Genomic DNA, 24211 nt, shown 5'->3' with positions numbered 1-24211 from the left:
CGTAAATAATAACATCCTAACAGACAGTTGATGTAAACATGAACAACGGCGAGTCAACACTAAATTAACCAGGAGTCATGACACTGGAGCCCGCCGTTGTTGTTATTGTCCGTCTATTCGCACATGTGCAGAAAAATTTGTGCAGCAGCAGCATTTCAGAAAAAGATAGTTTTCACAGAGGTAGTTTAAGCATTGGTTAAAAGTTCCACCAGTTTTCAAAAAGATGCATTTTCAGTCTCTCCGTGCACCGTCATGTAAACCAACACCCAAAATGCCACAAAAGCATTCAGTTCCCACTTGGAAAGGTTGTGTAAACAGCCTCAGTCCCAATCCATTCCTCTTTTTGTTTGTCACACACCTGTGTTTCACTCCGCTCTCCCCTCCGCCGACGACCCACAGTGTAAGATTTATAGAACAAACTGGAATTAATCACGAAAGGTCACCTCAAGCAGCTCCGCACTTTGTCTCCATGCGCTCCCCTCTATAATTTTTTACTTTAATTCACACCGACTGTTTTGATATGCTCCACATCAATAATTGATACTGTGGACTGCTGGCTGCCTTTTCCATCCCCTGCTTTGAATATTAAAGTATTTAGCTCATTTAATTCAAATTAGAAAGCCAAAGCACAACACCAGAAGCAGGTGTTTGTTATTTGTGCTAATGTTTCCCCCAACGCCGGCAGACTCCTGCGACGTGGAAGCGAATTATATTTCTGCGCCTTTAACGTTACATAACGGTCACAATGCTGCACACTTCACCAAATAAATGGTTTATTATCCGGCAGCTCGACATTCAGCAGTCAGACCCATAAAACTGACCCCAGTGTGAGTGACTGAACGGCATTTTGAAAAGCCAAAGCAAAGCGCGACTCACACGGAGAGGAAGTACTTTTTGTCTCCACGTGTTCCTCTTGCCTGACAGACGAGCGGAAGCACATCAAAGCTTTTCCAAATGTCATCCTAATTATCGCTGGTGTTGAGCTGAAATATCAAAAATATACCAAAATACCAAGGCCTCCAGGTTTTTCTCATCACGCAAACCCTCAAATACATGTTTTGCTCTCAAGCCGTATCAGGACTGGAGAGGAGTCAACAGCGAGTCAGGTTGTGTTTTGCATTTGTGTGTGTTTGTGTGTGTGCGCGTGTCCTTGTTTAGCCGTCTTTGTGGGATCCTGAAACTGCACTGCAGTTGAGATCAACTCACACCAGCAGCACCCACTCCTGGCCCGACATGAAGACGACATCTTAATCAGTGTTTCTGCACGTAAACGAACACTGCCATGCGAACGGGAAAGTTCACTGAAATGCAACGTGTTCTCACAAACGAGGCTGAAGTGTCTGTTTTGGGAGCGAGACGAGGAGGTTAAATAGAGAAAAGGCAACGTCAGGAAACAAACAGCCAAGCTTGAGTCTGGCTCCACGATCACAGCGAAGCTCCAGTGTCCATTACCAGGACGGTTGAGTGTACACTTTCGGGAGGCGGAGGAAAGACTCCGTGATGCTAATCAATAGTTTTAAGTCTTTAGCCACACCTGCATCTTAGCTCCCTCCCTCCAGCCTTCTACTCCACTTTTTCCCTTTTTGTTCTCTATTACTTCCTGTCATCCACACCCCCCCCCCCCCCCCCCCCCACACACACACACACACACACACACACACACACACACGTAGTCATTTGGGGAGCGGCAGCCAGATGAAAAGAGTTAAGAGAATGAGGGAGGGATGTAAAAGAGAGGGGGAGATTGTGACAACGCAGGGATTGAAAGAGGTGATGAAACACAGAGACAGAGAAGAAAGGGAGCTCTGGAGAGGTGGTGGTGGGGGGGTGGAGGTGAAGTTAGATCTAGAGGTGGAGAAGGATAAAATGAGGGCTTGATGGAGGGAGGTGGGAGGTCACACTCTCCTCTACTCTGTCAGAGCTGTGATTATTTTAAAATACATCTCCGCACAGTTCTCTCTCTCTTCTGCTCGGTTCACTCTCGGTCTCCTTTTTTTTTTTTTACTCTCCCGGCATGCCTCTTTTTTTTTTTTTTTTTGTCCTCAATGATCTCTCATCCCCCTGTCGTCTTTTATCCTCATCTTTCTTTCTGTTTTATACTCTCCCTCTTGCCAGCCAGTGTCCTCCCTCGCTCCTCTCCCGCTCTCTTTTCTCTCACTCATCCTCTATGCATAATTCAAGCTGAGATCCCAGCATGACGGGCGTGGCCATTAAAAATACATTGGGATGCTGCGCCGAGCCCGTTTAGTGCTGCCTTACCTCAGAGGAGGAGCGCCAGCGGAGGGGAGAGGAGAAGGAGCAGGGTGAAGGACTGGGAAAAGTGGCAAGACAAGAGGGATGGGAGGACAAGAACAATGGTGGTGGAGGGGGGGGGGGATGGGACGAGAGCAGTGGGGGGGAAAGGGGAAAAGTAGCGAGGAAACGCATGAAGGGCAAATTTCAGTTTGGAAACCGGTTGAAAGAGCTCTGCCTGGTCAGAGATGGAGAGGTGAGAAAGAGGCCGGTGCTGCGGATGACTGAAAGAGACACTGTGGTCGGTGCCACCACTGTTTTTAGAACAATCGATGGAGACTACAATCCCAGAAGGTTCCGCTCCGTTCCTGTTCCTACTGCCAACCGCAAAATGTGCTGGATGAGCTTCTCAAACTCATGTCGACACTGGCTAGAACTGACAGATGTCTGACTTTATACAGCAGTTGAGACATTAAGGTCAGCAACCAAGAGCAAGCAGACAGAACAGCCTGAAAATAAAGTGTAAAAATAAAGAAACGAGAGATCAAGAAGACAGAAAAGGGAGATACAAACAGCCAATGAAGAAATCTAAGTCTTACTGCCTGTCACTCTAACTTTTTGTAAACTAATTTTGCTCTGAAATAACAGCCCAACAAGAAGAACTTCAACCATTTTGCCGCTTATTACGTTTCCACTTTTAGTCCCTCATTAAACAGAATGACGCATAACTGGTTAATTGCTTTTGAACCGATGCATGAAGGAGATATAAAAAGGAGGGAAATTAAAAAGAAAAGAGAGAAGTTGTGCTTCATATCTGACATATGTCATGTTCTATATAAATCCCCAGAGGAGGACATCTATATTAAAAGCACCCTCACATGTGTCAATTTCCCCTTAGAAGTTGTTTTTTTTTTTGGTATTTTTGCATCGAGGCCTTTTCCTTCTTCTAATGTTCTTTCCGTGTCTTCTCGCCTTACTTTCATAAATAATCCGCCGCTGCTATTAACACTGTCAGGAAGTCTCAGGGAGACGTCGAGAGGCCGAGACCACAGGAGCTGAAGAAGAAAGGCGGACCGAGGCGCGCCAAGAGCAGGAAGGCAGGGATGCGGAAAAGCCGAACACTTAACCTCTTTTCCTACCCTTGTTCCTCCCACCTGTTCTCTATGATCTAATGTAACATCACTGCAAGATGTAAAAACACCTCTTGCAACCCTCCTTTTCCCCTCGAGTCTTCCCCTGCTCTTTTCCTGAACTCTTTCCCTCTGACGATTACCATTTTACTGCCTTTCCTCTTCTTATCTATCACCTTTACTGCCCTGCTTTTTCGTTTTTTTTTTTTTTTTCTTTTCGCCTATCTCTTTTTACAGCCCCCGTCCTCCTCTTTTTAAGGGACGGGCCGGAGACAGAAGTAAGAATAAATAAAAGGAGAAAAAAAAAGAAAAAAAAGGATGCGGGGACGCGGCAATAGCGTTACGAGAGAGCGAAGGCAGATTAAGGGGTAAATCAGAATAATAAAGGAGACGCATCGAGGGAAATGAAAGGGAAAACAGTGCAGCGTTTTCACTACATAACCCCTTTTATATCTGCTGCTTTCATCACCGAAAAAAAAAGAATCACCAACCTTCCCCGCTGATGTTCAATGCTTGGTATCAAACATGCACACGGTATTACCCACTGATTTTTTGCTCTCCACCAGCAGCCTCTTATTAAAATGCGGTCCGTAAAGAATCTCTCCCCCCCCTCCTCCTTTCTCTTCTCGTCCCCACAGCGAGTTTCCCTCGTCTCATTTTCTCTGCCTATCTGTCCTACTTTCAGTCACATTTATTAAAAAAAAAAAATACTGTATATTAGAATATGTTTTGGAAATCTTTGAAGTATTTGGGCCGCTCTTGTTTCAACTTTCCAAACTCTTCAACATTGGAAATGCTGCTTGAAAGATAAGGCAGACTTAATGAAGCACTTGTCTTTTTTTTTCCTCCTCCTTAATATTAAAAATGGATTCAGAAGCGGTATTTTCTTCCTCCCCCCACACGTCGATGTCTTGAGAAATTATCTGCAAATCATGTGTCATCCAAGTGAAAGACTCTCCTTTTTATTTTGTCTTAATTCGGCGTTCACCTCTGTTTGGTTGTCGTTTCAATCTCGATTTTCTACATCATGTATCCTGAGTGTGTGTGTCTGAACCGTCTCCACAGCTCCGTGCTGAACTTATCATCCCGGTGTTCATTCTACCACCTGTGGGAGTAACTGTGTCTGTGTGTGCGGGGTAATAAGAAGTCATCACTCCTCGGATCGGGTGCGGAAGAAGTTTTAAAAAGAAACTCTCAATCAGTTTGATTTCTTCTTATAGCTTGGACAACTATTTATAAATAACAGAACAAGTGAGTCGATGCATTTACACTGGAGGCGGCACATTCAACAGTCTGTTCTCTTCTCTCAAACACCTCCTGTGGTCTTTTTCAGGCTGCTACCAAATTTCACACCTGTAGAACTGCGTGTGTGTGTGTTTTGAGGCGATCCTGACTGAACTGAAAGGTGACCCAAATAGCTTTGTCAGCTCTCACAGAGCTGATATGACACACTCTCTTTATTCCAGGCTGTGGTTCGGCGGGGGTTTCAGCGGTGGCGCATTGTTCAGAAACACCGACGGACTGATCATCTGAGAGCAAATGTAAAGCAATACGACAGCCTTTAAACAAAATACATAGATAAACAACACATATTTTGTACCGAGACGCACAGAGGATAGCTGGAACTTCCCCCTAAGAAGAGCGTAAATGCTTCATTATTTCCACTCTGAAGGAAAAGCAGCAAATAATCACAGTTGAGCTGCTGGGAACAGGAGACGTTTGCTTAATTAAACAGCTGAAATGATTCAGTAATTTTTAAAACTGTTGCCGAATGGCTTTCTGTTGACTGGGTAATCAACTGGGCATTGTAACTGGGGTTTCTTCTGGCTCCCATTTTAGCATCCGTGTCTCATTTAGGTAATTTGTGGTAATCGTTTTATGGCCTACTTTTGGTAGTTTCGCACCTCGACTCAACCTTTATCACATTCTCTTATTGCGTAGTGGCCATTTTGACATAAATGCGTAGTTTTTCTGCACTTTTTTCATCAGATTTCTCACCTCCCACCATCCACAGAATGTATGAAATAACCCTCTTCTCGCAGTGATTATAATTTCAATGAAAAAGACAAGAAAGAGGACAGAAAGTTCAAACCAATATGATATGGTCGGTATGTACTGGACCGCAAAGCAGCAGCGACAAAACAGTATACGCACATTAGTCATGGAAGGTAAACTTGTTTACAGATATAATGGAAGTGTGTAAAAATGAGTTATTCAAACAATCATAGTTTTATTCCAATATCTACAACACATTCTCTTTATTGGACTTTTGCTAAATCAGCAAATAATTAAATGCCAGCGTACTGGTTTGTGTTTATAATCTCTCTCCATTTGATCATTTCGACATTTGTGGTCGTTCTGCATCTTATTATGGTTTTATGGTTCGTTTTTTCAGTATTTGCTGTTTCAGTTTATTTTGTTTACATCTTAGATTGATTGCTTTGGACTCGTGTTTGCTATCTTTATCCATCTGCTCATTTCGTGTTTGACTAGTTTGTTATTTTTCCATCTCTGCCCATGATTGTTGCCACTCTGTTTCTTCTGCTGGTATGTTTCCATTTTATATTTGATGCCCGCACGAAACCTGAGTATTACTTACATGCCGGCGCCCATTCGTAACAGGAGTGGACTGGACTTCATCAAAAACATTGTTGAATAAAAAAAAAGAAAAAAGAAAGCCTTCGATTGCGAGCGGTACCTTCTGCTGCGAGTGTCTCATTTTCTCGTCGTGTCGAGTTCATTTATTTCAAATGAGAGAATCCATTACCGCGGCGTCATTCCACCGCACGTAACGCCGCTGACTTTACCGAGCAAGCGGTGAAATCATGCATGTTGGAAAACATTTCATTAGGGAGCCAGAGCAACAACGGAGAGCCATGTTGGAATGACAAGTTCAGTTGTTCGACACACCGAGCCTGCATGACAGACGGAAACGCATTTGAAAATTAAAACAAAACAGAAAGAGAATGCATAATATTCTGCTAACCGTCTACACCTTCGGGCTGTTTTTTGCTTTTGTTTCATCTTTTCCTCACAGCAGTAGTTTACTGAATGTCTGTGTCCGTGATTGAGCGTTCTAACTCCGCATGTCGAGCGCCTATAAGAGCTGACTCAGTGGTCATCATCGACAAAATCACGAAAACCGATGAGAGCGCACCGCTTTCTCCCGTCGCCCCTCCCCCCAAAAAAAACCATGCAGAAAAGAATACTTTAGCCCGAGGATGCAAGATAAGAAATTGAGTTAAACCTCAGGCGCCGCGCTGAAATTACCCAGCGCTCTTTAATAGCTGGGATGGATCAAAGTAGCGGAAATAATATCCAACAGCCATTTCTCGGGTAAATTTTTGACTTGCCGGAAAAGCACAGGTGAAACTAATACCATCCGTAATAGTTCCACTCCTTTTATCCGAGTCATTGAGCTCACCAGGTAATAATGTTATTAGTTACAGACGCGTTTGAAAAGGCGAAGCGTCCACTGCCGACTGGCGGAAAGGTAACATAACAAGTGTGAAGCCATGATCATTAATGCGCCGAGCTTTACACCTGATACAAGTCAGAATGGGCCGCATTGTCCGGCCGCATTGTGCAAAACCAGTGGCAGTGTGTAATAGCTTCACTTATCCCTTATCTAAGCCTCTATTCAGCCACAAACCTGATGAAAGGAGCAGCGGAGATAGAATCTCATTCCACTTTAAAGCTCTCTGTACGCCCGGCCGATCCATGCACGCACACATGCAGATAATACTCTCAGTTTGAACACGATCCACTTCACTCTCAAACACACACACACACACACACACACATTCAATTAATGCTTACAGGGAAACCCTCACTCCCAAGTCTACATTCACGGTCAAGCAGACACAAATAAATCTGTACATTAACACAAAAACAGTCAGCAGTTTCAACACAGACACCTCAAATAACGACCTCTTGTTTCTAATTACAGACCTCGATTTAACTTTGAATTACTTTCTTATCTCATCTCGAGCTGTAAATATGTTGCCGCTGGGTGGCCGACTCGCTAAAGGTTATATGCTTCATGCTTAGTTAACATATTTAAGGTCTGCTGACACTGTGTTTTTTACATATTTTACGCTCGCTTAATGGCTTATTTCTTGGAGGTGCGGTTCATTTTCAAATCAATGCTGTCGTCGTAAGCATTTTCACCTCAGAGTGAGACGACCCCAAATCTGATTAGCGCTCAGGAGCGGCCTCTCGGCATGTTTTTCACTCCGGTTTCCTCCCACAGTCCAAACACATGCATTCTGGGTTATTAGAAGCATCTAATAATAGCTGGATGACCATCTTCACAACAACAGGTTACTCCAGTCAAGACCATCGCTGAACGGCCTACAGGGTTACTACAGGGTGCCTACAGGCTTCCTGATGCACGAGGGGAACTAAAACTCGCCCTTGTAGTTCGATCAGAAGCCGTGCATCAACACTGGCTGCAGGCTGCAGTCTGGCCTGAGTGCTTCTTCATACCCCGTCCCCTGAAGTGCTTCACAATGGGCCGGAGAGCATCGGGCCTGAATAACAAAGCAACGGAAGAAAGTGGTCTTATCCTTTAAATCACACTTTCTTTTCCATCATGTATCATTCACAATGTCAACAGAAGGCAGGGATGGTCTCACGGTGCACTGCCACGTAACTTTATATTAATGCTGTTGTTTTATGGTTTCTGGGGAATTTCAGCCTTACCATGAATGAGAAGACTCGACCCGTTTCCAAAGTCTTGGACTCTTCTGGAGGGAGCAGCTGTCACCATCCTACTGCTTCATTTTTCTTTACCTTACTGAAGTTTGTGTCTGTATTCCCACCTTGCTCCAAATGTTCCCAGTGGTGCTGTTAAATAATTTTTATATCTGTGTTTTTCCAATCCGATCCTGACTCAGAGAGATGAACTTCACTCAATTGGTCCAAAGGAATCTCCTCTAACCTTTTTGAGTGTATTGAAGTCTTTCGTTGTCTCCTTGTTTAATGATCCTAGGATCTCTCTTCTTGCCTTTTCGGCAGCCTTTCTTCTCTAAACACGTTTTAATTTAATGAACATTCAACAGTTTCAATCTTTCATGTCTGTTCTGGGTCAATCATCTTGATTGAAAATGGCCTCTTGCTAGAAGCCATGTTTGTATTCCGATCTTTAACATGTGCCTCCACAATATTACTCACTTTTGGAGAATACTTTGAGAGATCAAAGAGTCACGTCAACACTCTGATCCGTGGAGACGTCTTCATATTTGAAGTTTCTTGCATCATTCAGCCGCAAACAACTCTACTCTAATGTAGTCCATGTTCCTGCTATACGCATGGCTCCGGGTAATGGATCATCCCCAGGCAACGGTCAACAAATGAAAGCAATAAATAATTTCAGAAGGACAATTAAATCTCTCTTTATTAACCATTTGCTGATGAAGTCTGCCTTTGTTAGTGGAGGATGGCCGATCGTGTCCTGCGTGCCCGGCTGTGTCCGCCGTGATGCTTTCCCACCGCCGCCGAGTCGTCACAAAGCAGAGACCCTCTCAAGTCCTAATGAGTTTTCCTGCTTGCTGTAGGAAGTGCTCCGTGGCTTCATTATCATCACCCTCTCAATGCATAATGCCTCCATGAAAGAAATCAACACCACATCATTACACTCCGGAGGACGCCACCGTCTCCTTCGCGCGCCGTCTTTTTGACTTTTTGCCTTTTTATCTTCACCGCGTGACTCCATCCCTCCGACTGTTTTCCTTTGCATCTTTGCCCAATTCTTACCTCTTCTGGCCTGTTACTCATTAAATCCTCTCGCTTTTTCCATGTGCGCTCTGTCTTAATGCGTCTGCCTTGCCACTCATTCTCCCAAAGTCTCCTTCACACTTCTTCTGCTCTCCGCTGTCCTTCCTGTCATTATTTCATCAAACAGTACTCGGGGATTAGACGGACACTGCACGCCAAGCTGTGCCTGACCTTGAGAATAATAGCAAATCCATTAGGAATTGGCATCTGATTAAAATTACAGCATTTCCAGTTAATTGCATTTTAATGCATCTGTTGTCATCTTTGTGAAACTGAATGCCAAATTGATTTGTAATTCAGACAGCGTTGACGAACCCGCAAAACAAACCGCTCACAGCCGGCACTTTAAGTGAAACTGCACCATCACATGATGTGCTCGTGTCTGTTTAGTGTCTCGTGTGTAGTACATGTCACATCATGCCCGGTGAAAAAAAAAAAAAAAAATCAACCCCAAACAAAGGACGGCAAAATAGACACGAAAGCAATCATGACCGTCGTTCTACACAAGAAAATGAACGTATATCAGTGAGATCCCCCGGTGCAGCCGTTAATCCTCCAAACAGACAGGCAGGAGGAGAGCGGCTGACTTATGGGAGCAATTGAAAAGGGGTTTGTGCGCAATATTTCTTTCCTGTACATATACATATATACAGGCGCATATGTAAAACATATAATCGTAAGATTCGAAACCTTGAGCACAGGCACGCACGCACACACACACACAAACAAACACGCTGTTTACCCAGCGGTGCAGCTGGATGTACGTGAGGCTGAATGGCAGAGCGTGGGAAAGACTTATGCCTCTGACCTTGGCCTTGGAAAAAAACAACTTTTTAAAACCACCACTGGAGACACAGACAATGAGTCGTCTCCTCAAAGGAAAGAGTGTGTGTGTGTGTGTGTGTGTGTGTGTGTGTGTGTGTGTGTGTGTGTGTGTGTGTGTGTGTGTGTGTGTGTGTGTGTGTTTGTATATGCATCAAAGCTGCAAATGAAATCAAGTGGAACTGATACCAATTAAAAATAAATAAATAAAGAAGAAATCCCAGAACATGCATGAGTGTGGGAATGTATTATTAATGTAGTGGAGATCCGAAACGTTTAATACACTCTGTACTCGTCTTCTTTGTGAGGACAACTCGTTAGTATTTATAATTTAGATGAAGGAAGGCTCCCCCCTGACCTGCCACCTTAAAGTGGTGGGGGAGTTTGAGTGCCCACGTGATCCCAGGAGCTATGTTGTCCGGGGCTTTATGCCCCTGGTAGGGTCTCCCATGACAAACAGGTCCTGGGTGATGGGCCAGACCAAGGGCAGGTCAACAGCCCTTATGAATATAGTACAATCAAGGTCCGTGACGTCGCCCGGTATGGCGCAGCCGGGGCCCCACCCTGGAGCCAGGCCTGGGGTTGGGGTTCGCAAGCGAGCGCCTGGTGGCCAGGCCTTTGCCTACGGGGCCCGGCCAGGCTCAGCCCGAAGGGGCGACGTGGGCCGACCCTCTGGTGGACCCACCACCCACCGAGGAAATCGTAGGGGCCGGGTGCAATGTGGATTGGGTGGCAGCCAACGGCAGGGTGCCCGGTGATCCGATCCTCAGACACAGAGACTAGCTCTAGGGACATGGAATGTCACCTTGTTGGGGGGGAAGGAGCCTGAGCTTGTAAGGGAGGTTGAGAGATACCGGCTAGATATAGTCGGGCTCACCTCCACACATAGCCTGGGCTCTGGAACCCAACCTCTCGAGAAGGGCTGGACTCTCCACTTCTCTGGCGTTGCCAGCGGTGAGAGGCAGCAGGCTGGTGTGGGTTTGCTTATAGCCCCACAGCTCAGCCTCCATGTGTTGGAGTTCACCCCAGTGAACGAGAGGGTTGCATCCCTGCGCCTTCGGGTCGGGGATAGGTGCCTCACTGTTGTTTCAGCTTATGGGCCGAACAGCAGTGCAGAGTACCCGGCCTTCTTGGAGTCCCTGGGATGGGTGCTAGACAGTGCTCCGACTGGGGACTCCATTGTTCTACTGGGGGACTTCAACACCCACGTGGGTTGCGACAGTGAGACCTGGAAAGGGGTGATTGGATCACATGGCCTCTCTGATCTGAACCCGAGTGGTGTTCTGTTATTGGACTTCTGTGCTAGTCATAGTTTGCCCATAACAAAGACACCATGTTCGAGCACAGGGGTGTCCATAAGTGCACTTGGCACCAGGACACCCTAGGTCAGAGGTCGAGAATCGACTTTGTTGTTGTGTCATCTGACCTCCAGCCGCGTGTTTTGGACACTCGGGTGAAGAGAGGGGCAGAGCTGTCGACCGATCACCACCTGGTGGTGAGTTGGATTCGCTGGCGGAGGAGAAAACCGGACCGACTTAGCAGACCCAAACGTATTGTGAGGGTCTGTTGGAAACGTCTGGTGGAACCCTCTGTCAGCATGGTTTTCAACTCCCACCTCCGGCAGAGCTTCTCTCATGTCCCGAGGGAGGCTGGGGACATTGAGTCCGAGTGGACCATGTTCTCCACCTCCATTGTCGAAGCAGCTGCCCGGAGCTGTGGTCGTAAGGTCTCCAGTGCCTGTCGTGGCGGCAACCCCCGAACCCGGTGGTGGACACCGGAAGTAAGGGCGGCCGTCAAGCTGAAGAATGAGTCCTATCGAGCCTTGTTGGCTCTTGGGACTCCAGAAGCAGCTGACAGGTACCGGCAGGCCAAGCGAACTGCAGCCCGAGTGGTTGTGGAGGCAAAAACTCGGGTCTGGGAGGAGTTCGGGGAGGCCATGGAGGAAGACTATCGGTCGGCCTCAAAGAAATTCTGGCAAACCGTCCGGCGCCTCAGGAGGGGAAAGCAGGTCTCCGCCAACACTGTTTACAGTAGAGGAGGAGCTGCTGACCTCAACTGGGGATATCATAGGACGGTGGAAGAAATACTTCGAAGACCTCTTCAATCCCGTCGCCACGTCTTCCGTGGAGGAAGCAGAGGCTGAGGTCTCAGAGGTGGACTCGTCCATCACCCAAGCCGAAGTCACCGAGGTGGTTGGTAAGCTCCTCAGTGGCAAGGCACCGGGGGTGGACGAGATTTGCTCTGAGTACCTTAAGTTTCTGGATGTGCAGGGACTGTCTTGGTTGACACGTCTCTGCAACATTGCGTGGCAGTCGGGGACGGTGCCTCTGGATTGGCAGACCGGGGTGGTGGTCCCCCTGTTTAAAAAGGGGGACCAGAGGATGTGCTCCAACTATAGGGGGATCACACTCCTCAGCCTCCCCGGGAAAGTCTATTCCAGGGTACTTGAGAGGAGGATCCGACCGATAGTCGAACCTTGGATTCAGTGGGAACAATGCGGTTTTCGTCCTGGTCGTGGAACAGTGGACCAGCTCTACACCCTCCATAGGGTGCTCGAGGGCTCGTGGGAGTTTGCCGAACCAGTCCATATGTGTTTTGTGGACTTGGAGAAGGCGTTCGACCGCGTCCCTCATGGTGTCTTGGTGGGGGGGTGCTCCGGGAATACGGAGTCGGTTGCCCCTTGTTAAGGGCCGTCCGTTCTCTGTATGACCGGAGTAGGAGTCTGGTCCGCATTGCTGGCAGTTAGTCGGACCTGTTCCCAGTGCATGTTGGACTCTGGCAGGGCTGCCCTTTGTCACCGGTTCTGTTCATCATTTTGATGGACAGAATTTCTAGGTGCAGCCAGGGGCAGGAGGTGGTCGGGTTCGGGGACCACAGGATTTCATCTCTGCTTTTTGCAGATGATGTTGTCCTGGTGGCTTCATCGAACCCAGACCTACAGCATGCAACTGGGGCGGTTCGCAGCCAAGTGTGAAGCGACAGGAATGAGGATCAGCACCTCCAAATCCGAGGCCATGGTCCTCAACCGGAACAAGGTGGCTTGCCCTCTCCAGGTCGGTGGAGAGACCCTTGCCCAGGTGGAGGAGTTTAAGTATCTTGGGGTCTTGTTCACGAGTGGGGGACGGATGGAGCGTGAGATTGACAGGTGGATCGGTGCAGCGTCTGCAGTGATGCAGTCATTGCATCGGTCCGTTGTGGTGAAGAGGGAGTCTCGATTTACCGGTCAATCTATGTTCCCACCATCACCTATGGTCATGAGCTTTGGGTCATGACCGAAAGGACAAGATCCCGGATACAAGCGGCCGAAATGAGCTTCCTCTGTAGGGTGGCTGGGCGCTCCCTTAGAGATAGGGTGAGGAGCTCAGTCACCAGGCAGGAGCTCGGAGTAGAGCCGCTTCTCCTCCTCATCGAGAGGGGCCAGCTGAGGTGGCTCAGGCATCTGTTTAGAATGCCTCCTGGACGCCTCCCTGGGGAGGTTTTCCGGGCATGTCCCACTGGTAGGAGACCCCGGGGAAGACCCAGGACACGCTGGAGAGACTATGTCTCTCGGCTGGCCTGGGAACGCCTTGGGATCCTCCTGGAAGAGCTGGAGGAAGAGTCTGGGGACAGGGAAGTCTGCGCATCTCTGCTGAGACTGCTGCCCCCGCGACCCGGCCCCGGATAAGCGGTTGAAGATGGATGGATGGATGGATGAAGGAAGACATGTTTAATGGTCAGGTTTAGACAAGTAGTAGCTCTGTGTAACTATGAAGTCCAGGAAATCAATACAAGTCAATGTAATGACGTGTGTGTGTGTGCGTGTGTGAGTGTGAGTGTGTGAAATGAGAGTATTCCCTAGATTCCCCAAGGATTGCCCTCACTGGGGTGACAGTCATTCATCAATTTATGAATTGAATTTCATTTGCAGCCTCTGACACACAGCATGCGAGTCTTTTAACTTCTCTATAAGATGAGAGAAGAGTTCCTGGTAGCGGAGCTCGCAAGCACTCCATTAGCGCTTTTGTGAAAGAGGCAGGGATTACAAAGCATGTATTGGTATTATCAGACAGATTGGAGAGTCTGAGTTTAAAACTTTGCAGGGAATACTCTCTCAGTTGTAGACAAGGTTAGTCTCAAGGAGGTCTGAGTTTTGACCTGAAGTTCACCAATCCATAATCATAATGCTGCAGCTTAAAGCCAGTTTCCAACGTGTGGGAGGACAAGATTTAGATTTGAATACACTTTCCTCACGTTCCAACCTCTTACGTTAATAGTGGTGGAATCTGGAGTCTTACTGTATTTTGGATGCAGTTTAAATAAGTACATGCTGAGGTTTACAGCTTGTGAGTTGCAACAAATGTAAGATGTGTGTTCTTCAAAAGCTTTCTTCTCAGTGTATTCACTGTGCTTTAAAGGATCCCTATTAGTGAACCCTGCTTCTCTGGAATCTCCTCTGCATTGTGCTGCTGTGATGGCCTGGTTTCCCCACGAGGATTAACAAACTCTCCTCTTATTATATCTTATGTCATCCACTCCCTCCACTCCGTATCGTTCCAGATTGCAGAAACGGTTTAAGGATAATCTTCAAAAGAGGCGCGAGTAACAAAGGAAACACCAACAACTTTTGTTCGACACATTTCTCTCAGCTGTGACTGTCAGCTCGCTGCTCCCTCTGCGGCTAAAGCACTGCAGGAGAGAGAGGGAAAAAAAAAAAAAAGAAAATGTCTTCTTTTTTTGAAGGATTTGGATGTGGAGTTTTTCACACAATCTGTTGTTTGAATCTTCTTTGCCTGCTGCTAGAATAAAAGACCCACAAACACACACACACACTCCTTCAGTCGTGGCTGTATTTGCTTTGCGAGCCCCTCGTGTTGAGTGGGTGACTGGCTGTGATCGGCACCGTCAGATTAGCCCATTTAAAGGAAAACAAAACAGACACATGTTTATTGCAGCAGGCTTGTATGTGTGTGCGTGTGTGTGTGTGTATGTGTGAATGTCCTCCATACTATTTTCAGACCGTAACACACGGTGAATTATTCATGTTAAACCAGGCAGAGAAATACACAGTCTTTTGTCATACAACACCACAGCCCCACACACACACACTCAATAAAACAATGTTACACACACAAGACATACAAAGCACACGTATGTACAAACGCGAGCACACAGTCGCGCGCACAACGCACTAAATCGTATTAGGCAAATGAGAATGAGGCAGAAAAGCGCTGTGTTGGAGAGCTGCGGCTGTGACAGATCCTGGCATAAATCATGTTTAGTTGTTGTTGTTGTTGTTTAATATGCAAATCTTCCATTCAAAGCACGAGCCGGTTGTTAACAAGTGCGTTCAAAAATACACACAACCACTCACAAGGCCGCTTGCGCTCGAATACACACACACCAATCGCATATGGATTTTCAGAAGAAGACAGCCAAAAAAGTGTTTGAGCACACCACACACACATACACACACACACACACACACACACACACACAGATACACACAGTGTCAAAGAGTGTGGGATGGATGTGGAAGAGAAATGCCATGGGCGTCATTACCGGACTCATATTTCATAATCGCACAGCCATCCATCAGCCCTGTGCAGCTAATGATGACAACACCGGCACATGCACACACAAAACACACACCTCAAGAGATGCGACTCTCCCGCATCACACACACACACACACACACACACACGAGGGCTTCTGCAAGGACACACAGAGAGGTGACGCACCGGCGCTGCATACACACGAGCACTTGTGAGGATGCTCAATTAGGCCCACACATGTAGAACACAACACGCTGGCCCAACGCACACAAACATACAGCGCGGCGGATGAAGTGGCTGTTGACAGATTTCAGCGGTAATTGATACCCGTGTTTGGCAGCCATTTTTATTTGGCTCAACCACAAGCCCGGAATGATCTAAGCCGCGCGGCGCAAACACATGCACGCACGCACAAAGCCCTTCCTTACAAGCCTCACTTGACACATCTTGACATATCTCTCTCCCACGCGCGCGCGCGCAAACATCGAAAATGAGATAAAAATCGTGCTTTAGGTTTGAAAAGGCAAACGCACAGGCTGAAATATTCTCACTCTAATTCCCTTCGGTGGAGTAAGAAGTGTCATCCAGTAGCTGCTGCTGTCAAACACTCCGCCAGGACTGACTAGATTTTAAATTGTTGTCAGCGCTGAACTTTAAAGAGACGGGAGAGATGAATGTGCGGAAGCAGGAAATACAGGGGAATGAAGGCGATCTCTCAGCCTTACCTTAAACAAGCGCAGGATGTTGGCCACCATGATGGACACCGAGCTGGCGGCGGCTCCGATCACTCCCACGATTTTATCCGGCTTGGTGAAGACGGGGGGATCTCCATTGGCGCAGCGGACGTCCGATCCGTCTTTCTCTATCAAGGCCTGGACGAACGTCAGGGACTGCTCCAGAGCGTACGTATCCCTGGAGCAGGTATCCAAGATCCGGGCCCCCAGCGTGATGTTCGGCAGCAGCTCGGGATCCTTATTGATCAGGTCGATGGCGAACATCATGGCCTCCAAGCGGTGGATTCCCTTTTCCTTTTTCAGCTCGCCGCACGGCGTGCCGCGGTCCCCCCGCGAGTGCACCGGAAATAATCCTCCGAGTATGATGTCCCCGTCCAGCCGGATGGAGTGAGCGTACTCCGGGGCCGCCTGGGGGTCGATGGGGATCCGCTGGGGGGAGGTGACAGGAAGTAGCCAGGTGTAGGAAGTCGCCACCAGAAGGAAGATGGCGGAGGGGGACTGGGGATAGGAAGCCGGGTTCCACTGCTGTTCCATGATCAACGGAGACGTCAGAACGCGAGAACCGAGGTGATCTCAGAGGAGCGTCGGGAGGTATCGCAAAACTGGGACAAACATAAATCTTGGGCCTTCCTACTGGTCAACAAGGACGGGGTAGACGACCCCGGGGGCGGCGCATGCAGAGCCCCATGAATGAATCATATTCCAGAGGAGATTGTGCAGTTTGAAAAAAGAAAAACAGGCAGAAGAAGTAGTGGAAGAGAAGCAGTGGAGTAGCAGAGATCTCGTTAGGAAGTGCAGCGTGTAATCCACATGTCACATCTTCAGTGGAGCCTGTTGGAGAGAGACAGAGACAAGACGTCTGAGCACAAATATGAGGTGAACTCCGAGCTGCCGCGGGGCCGCAAGGCCCACCTGACAAACACGTGTAAACCACTCGCAGGCGAGGCGGAAGGGCAGCGTAGCGTGCCGAAAGCAAGAGCAAGAGCAGCTCACGTGGGCTCAGCGTTCAGGTTCCGCATTACCATCCTATGATTGAAAAACCCTCTTATCAGTTTGTAATCACTTCCACACACATGCAGACTCATATCTGCTGGCATATCGATGAGCGGAACAGCTGTTAAAGTGACAGTCGGGAGCATATTGGCGAGCTCTTCGGGCTCTTCGCGTGGAGCCACAGACTACCTGCTGCAGTGGAAATGGGAGAAGAGAGCGAGCGTGAGAGAGAGAGAGAGAGAGAGAGAGAGAGAGAGCAGAATGAGAAAACATGAGACAGTGACAGAGAAAAAAAAAGACAGCAAGTGAAAAGCGAGCGGCGCAAAATGCGTTGCATCATTCAAACACCCGCTGTCTCAGCTGCAGCTAAATGAACACATTACATCCAGGACACACACACATACATACACACAGATACACGCACACACAGCTTCACATAACAACAGGTAGGGGCAATGCTGAATGTTGCTTCGCCGCATTAGGAGCATTAAACGCTGATGGGCCGGTTCCGTGGCGGCGGGGTTACCGCTCTCCTGGCAGTAACAATGTCACGCTCCGCCCGCCAAGCTCAACATCACACACCGTTCGCGAAACTGTCGCAAGTTTGGTTTCAGCTCGGCCTGGGAATCAGCCATGACAAACCAGTTGATTTTGTTTTTTTTTATAAGATACAAGCCTTAATGTGCTTCATTAGTCGAGGCCCCGGGGATTTATTTTCTCATTTACCACCCCCGATCTTAAATCTAAAAATTTGCATGGAGACTGTATGAAGGAGCAATTTGAGCAAACTTTGATCTTTTAATAAATACTTCAAGGTGGGTCAATTAATCTTAAGCTTGACAACTACAACATTTTTAAAGTATTTTCCCCGCCCAGTTTTGAGACGTCCTCAGTTAACCCCTTACGGGGCGCTCACTAATGCACTTGAAAGCAGAAAATTTTAGCTCTGAAAACTTAGAAAGGGGATATTTAAACATTCAACTTTCATCAAAGAGGGTTTACGATGACCGATAAAGAGTTTACAGACTGTTGAGTGAGAATTATTGAACACATCTTATGTACAAGATAAACAATGAGCAATCCAAGTGCTTTTCTACAGATTTCAGCACCATGGACAGCGACCAGAACCGTCTGGTCATAAACATCATTCCTTCATATCGAGGCTGTCGCTCTCAAACGCCGTTCGTTATTAGAGTTGTCCTGCTTACCAAAATACCCCACACGCTTTGCTTTTGAGATGGCCTATTTCACACAATCGAGCCCTTTAATGAGTCCTGCGGTTCGACTCCTTGATCATTCTTTTTCAGACAGAGAGAGACTGAGAGAGGCCAATAATTAAAGGAGCAGTCTGTGGTGACTACACACTCCCTTTCCTGGGAGTTACATGAAAGGACAGACACCACTTTCATGCTGATGTGTTCAAATGTTTCACAGTGAAGCCAAACATTAGTATTTAAACATAGAAATGAAGGAAATTTTCAAATTAAGGGAATAGAAAGTTTTGAAAAGTGATCATTGGATAGTTTTCTAGTAGTTCAAGGTCAGTTTTGGCCCACGGGCCTTATGTTTGACAGAGTGACTGAACTGCAACACTGGTTTGATCTGATTTAATTTCGTTTTCAACATTAATTCAGACCTTGTTCCAACAAACCAGAAGTCTGAAGAGCTAAAATCAAGGGAAAAGAACGACTAAAAATAAAGTGAAGAACTGTTCCACTTCTGAAATGCTGCTGGTGGGAACTGCAGGCGCACACGTCAAAATTCAAATTAAAACAACCTTGGTGCAGTTGAGTCTGCTCACAGGAAAGAAGAAAAAAGAAGAGAAATCGCATTATTTAGAGGCTCAAACCCCACAGAGACATCAATATCATACACTTCAGTGCTTGTTGAATTTATCTCAAGTCAAATCGTGATGGAAACCATATTATCGCTTATCTAACTGATATTGTGAGGCCCTAAAACTAAGCTTCTGGCTTCTGACACTGACTTAACCATTAAAAACAAACTAGTGAGGAAAATCGTAAGACTGAGCGATTTCTGAGAGTTTATCAAGATGTTGCCAGAAGATTTCTCTGAACAGATTCAGCAAACATTATACTGTTTTATGCGTTAATTACTAAGTTTTAATTAATTTTGTCACCTTTAGGCAAAACCCGGCTAGCTGTTTCCTGTCTTCACACTATGTTTAGTTAACTGCAGCCTGTAGCGGCTCATTTGGCGATAATGAAGCTGTCTTCTGAGCTAACTTATGGCGAGACGGCACATCAACTCTTTATCTGCGTATAATTAAACCAATATATTCCAAAAAATAGTCACATTTACATCCTAATTCCATGTCTGTGAGACTTTACTCCAACATCAACATGGTAACGCTTCCTCTGCTGCTTCATCCGTATCCCCAAACTTTGAAGTGAGACTGAAGCGAAACCAGCAGCATCAGTACGTCCACGTTCAACGCAGATCACCATTTATAAAACGTCTGAAGTCCTCTGGCTCGACCCGTCAGGGTATCCTAACAGGTCCCGGGCTCGGATCTCATCTCAGCATGACACCCGCTCTCGATGAATCCATTTATAATTCGATTCTGTCCCAATTAATTCATCAGTTTCTCTCCACTCTAAATGGAATTAGGTCAAAGCCACTTATACAGCCAAGCGCCCGCTATGATTAAAAACCCTGCTTTTTATAGGTTAGCCAGCTCTGATTCATCTGCTCACTCCACATTGTTTATTCAACACTTTTTCTATGGATTCAGGCTTTTTTTTTTCCCCCCTCTTGGCAGTGATGGAGTTAAAAAGCCGGCTGGGGATTCCCAGTCTTTAACCCTCTCTACAGCGACCATCATTCAGCGAGAATGCATCCACGCTTTTTTAATAAATAACTGTTAGAAATGTAAGTTCAAGCAAAGCGTCAGGGGGGCGGGGAGGAGCTGAAAAATCAGATCAGGGTAATGTGTGAACATCTCCTGACTGAACTGCGGCCCCGAGGTTATTAAAAGTTTCATGTCTCATTTTACACTGGCGCTCATTGAGGGTTTCCACGTTCACAAAAGAGGTGAGAAGCAGTGGCGCGCTGGCCCGAGCCCTGTGGCATCGGCACCCACACCTGAGCTGCTGCTATTCTTAATCATCTCTACAGTTAAGTCTTTTAGTCGCGCACTCCCACGAGGCTCTTTATGCGATGCTTCACAAAAAGCAGATTTCTTCCCCCACGAGGCAGCCGAAAACAAAGGCAGGAGGAGGTTTCCTCTGCTGAGACGCGAGAGGCTCGAAGATGAAGAGGGTGAGGCCCCGAGAACCAACCAAGTGAGCGTCTCCCACTTCTCCTTCCAGTCTGGTTCCATCTTCTCATCCCTGCCTCATACTTTCTCTTTTTGCTGCCCCTCTATTGTCCCCTCCTCTCTCTCTCTCCTGCTGTATCACATCACCTTCTGCAGGCCGCTTCATCTCTCCTGGGAATGCGCCGCTCTCTTCAGAAAGCGATAGCTTTTCTTGCGCCCTGTCCTCCTCATTCTCCCTCTTTCTACGCTCCCCTCTGAGTAGGTGTTTCGGAGAAGCATGCACGCCCTCCCTCTATATCCTCCTAATCTCCACCAACTCTCACTCTTTTGCAGGAACATCTTTTTTTTCTTTTGCAAGGATTCCATTCAAAGCGGCGCTCCTCCCACCCTCCATTCAGCATGTTAAAGGGCCTTCCCAGGCTGCATAAAAAATAAATTAATGCTGCATGAAATGCATCCATGCATGCAGATGACGTTCGTGCTCAAGGATTTCACACAATATGACAGAAAACTGGTTCTGCTTCTCCTTGATGTTGTCTGGAAGTGAAACACTTTGATTCCATTCCCTATGCCATTTAAAGTCTTTTTTTTTTTTTCTCTGATTGTCTTTGTGCACAGAAAATCCCTGCCAACACTGCCCAGAAACTAAAAGGGAGCTGTCGTCACCGTTAAAACACATGACTGTGTCGTGATTAAGTCGTGTGTCTGGAGATAAAACACAGCCTACAGGTTCAAAAATAAGACTATGGCAGATCAAAGTCAAGGGTGGATGCTCATTATGCAGCCCTATAGGCTTCACTCCGCACAGCAGTGGTGGTGTTCTGATTGCACCCTAATTAAGACGCTGCCATCCACAGTAAAAGCAGAGAAACACCGTTTCAATAATATCTGGAAGAGCAGATGCACGCTTATTAGGATATTTTATGTCTCCGGTTTTTTTTGCCCCCCTGCACATTGCACCCACGCAACATTGAGTTAATAAGTGTAACATACCTTTCTCCGTGCGCCACTACTGCAAAAAAAAAAAATCCATCCGAAAAGGGCATTAAAATCAATCAAGTAAACAGAAACACCAAGTGAGACAATAAACGAGGCAAACTGGGCAAAACCCACCGGAGGAATGCGGGGATGCCACAAAACGAGAGAAAACACCCACCGAGAACCTCTCTCTACCCCGAGAGGAGGCGAGGGAAACAAGTCGGGATTGGAGAAGATGTGTCATTTAAGATACCTGAGGAATTGGGAAATGAAATGTAGAAGGGAAGCTCAGGCTCCAGCCTCCCCCGCAGACTCCTCTGGGGTCCCTGTCCGCCTCGGGCAACTTCCTTGCGGAGCTCAGCAGTTTCACCCCCCCAACCTCAAAAAATCAAGAATAAAAAAAAAAAAAAAAAAAAAAAAAAACAATCGATCCTCCTGAAGTGCGATTAATTTCCCCAGAACAGAAAGAAGAAAAAAATGGATCTGAAGACAATTAGATCATCCGCGTGAAAAACAAAAATCTATGAGGCTGCAGCGCAAAAGTGCTCTGTCGTGACCAGCAGAGCGGATTTTACGCACACACACAAAAAAAACCGCAACTAACTCCGCGCCTGTTTAAGTAGACAATAGAAGCAGAATTGTCTGTCATGAAGTCGATATCTAAGAAGGAATTAGAGAAAGAGAGAGAGAGGGGAGGGAAAGGAGGAGGGGAGGAGGGGGGGGCACAGCGGAGGAATTCATCAGTCATGATCAATAACGCGGCCGGAACCCACCTGGTGTTGCTCCACGCTCTTCCCTCGGCGCTCCGCGCTTTTGCGCATTTGAAGCCGCTCCGTGAAGTCCGCCCGTGCCGCTCCGCCGGACGCACGCGCGCTCTCTCCCCTCTCCCTCTCTCTCTCTCTCTCTCTCTTTCTCCGGTGCGCCCGCCGGTCGTCGGTGCTGAAAGGGACGGCGCGCGTGAGCGAGGCGGGAAAAAAGCCGCCCCTGCGCTGGGAGCATACGCGTCTCAGGCGCCGCGGCTGCTGCACCAAATCATCGTCTAATTGCGCCGCTGTCGTCCCGCAGCGTCCGGCCGTTCAATCAACTTTATCACTAATCGATCGGATCGATGGCTTCCACAGAGGAGGGCTTTGCTTATCTGAACACATTAATAAGTCATCAAAATATGCTCACACAGGCGTTGCGCCACACTCCTTAATTGCCTCAACTTCAATCCATTTTTACTGAGCCCATTGATTCCCCCCCCCCCCCCCCCCCACCACCACCACCACCCTCACTGGCTCTTTGTGATGAATGGAATTAAATAAATGAACCGCGTCCCATCTGCTGTGTAATAACAATTTGATAAGCCGTGCAGAGTCACGAATAAAAGAAGGAAAAAAAAAAATAAAGCAGGCAGTGGAAACACACCCGGGTGTTCTCTCGTTGTGACAGTGCGGAAGATGTGCGCAACATGTTCAATTCCAGGCTGCTGCCGCGGACGAGGGGCCGTGGAGAGACGCGGGGCAATGGCGCCATCTGGTGGCGGGAGATGCGCTAATGCACCCTCAGGGGGGTGAAAAGGACAGGTGAGGGTCTTCAGACTGGATAGAAAGTGTCACTACATGTTGCTCTGTTCCCAGTTCGATCAGAAGGAAAATACTTTGTGAATTGAGGTCAGGATTTGTTGCATCCAGTGAGATTCGGGCTGGATCTGTATGTGTTATATAGGAAACAACTCTAAAAGATGATTCCTATGTGTATACATCAGGGTTTTTACATCATTTACGACATTTTTTAAGTGTGATGCGAAGCAGGGACTAATTAATTTATCATCTTTGTCCTAATTACTTATTTTAAGGTGATAATTATGAGAATCGGTTGAGCAAAGTGATAAATAATTTTAATTCCTGTTTTGGTAATGGAGAAGTGAAAAATACAGACATAAGTAGAATATGATAGTGTAATTTTATCCTAGCAGTCTACCAATGCTGGAAGTCATAAATAACCACTTTTAGAGAAATTAAAACTTTGGGTTTTTGAACTTTAAGGCTTTTTTCCCACTTCAATTTATTATGCAAATATTTTAATATGCATTCTTGTAATAAATCAGTGTATTCTTTAAACATTGTTTATGAATTTATGACTTACTTGTAACCGAATGTCTGTGGTTTCATTTAATTTTTCTTTTGTTTTTCTAAGTTGACCAAACTGAATACTTAAAAGTTTTTTTCTAATCACTTCTTAAGTGTCTAGCTCCATGACTTGAGTGAAAGTATTGAATATTAGTCCAATACTGTTCAAATTCAAAGGTCAAATTTTTACTTAAAGTACTGGAGTTTTTGAAAATTTAAAAAAAAACTTTTTAAAAAAAGTTTTTGAAAATTCTTCAGAAATAAAAGTACACTTTTGTTCAAATGTCAAACACTGTTGCCACAAAGAATTAAAGCTACCAAATCACTGAAACTATCTCCTGAATATCTACCGGTATCTGGAACTCAACACGTTCACACGGTGTTATCTTACCTCGACATGTTTTCTGTAGGAGGGGATGAAGTTTGAGCAAACAAAGCAAACATTTAAAACAAATCATTCTTAACGAGAAACCAATTTTCTAACATTTTTGCTCCACCTTGTCTTTTTGCAATAATGGACCTGTCTGGTTCAGGTACGGCAACTCTACTGGGACAAATCACACATCAGTTTTATATTTTAGAAGAAAAATAAATTCCATCTGCTACATTAAAGAAAACT

The 24211-nt window shown here is 46.6% G+C and overlaps 1 protein-coding gene across 2 annotated transcripts in view; it reads right to left on the bottom strand.

Moving 5' to 3' along the window:
- Positions 1-16772, bottom strand: part of grm8a (glutamate receptor, metabotropic 8a) — a 193035-nt gene extending 176263 nt beyond the window's left edge. For both annotated transcript variants that reach the window (XM_030113945.1, XM_030113946.1), the window contains exon 1: positions 16219-16772. In XM_030113945.1, coding sequence (XP_029969805.1) covers positions 16219-16761 — 543 coding nt within the window. In that variant the 5' untranslated portion in view covers positions 16762-16772. The remainder of the gene's footprint in view (positions 1-16218) is intronic.
- Positions 16773-24211: the final 7439 nt, after the last annotated feature.

This window comes from Salarias fasciatus, chromosome 17 (assembly GCF_902148845.1).
Source record: "Salarias fasciatus chromosome 17, fSalaFa1.1, whole genome shotgun sequence".
Taxonomy (NCBI): Eukaryota; Metazoa; Chordata; class Actinopteri; order Blenniiformes; family Blenniidae; genus Salarias; species Salarias fasciatus.
The sequence above is the reverse complement of the archived record's forward strand: the minus strand, read 5'-3'. Positions and strand labels throughout refer to the sequence as shown.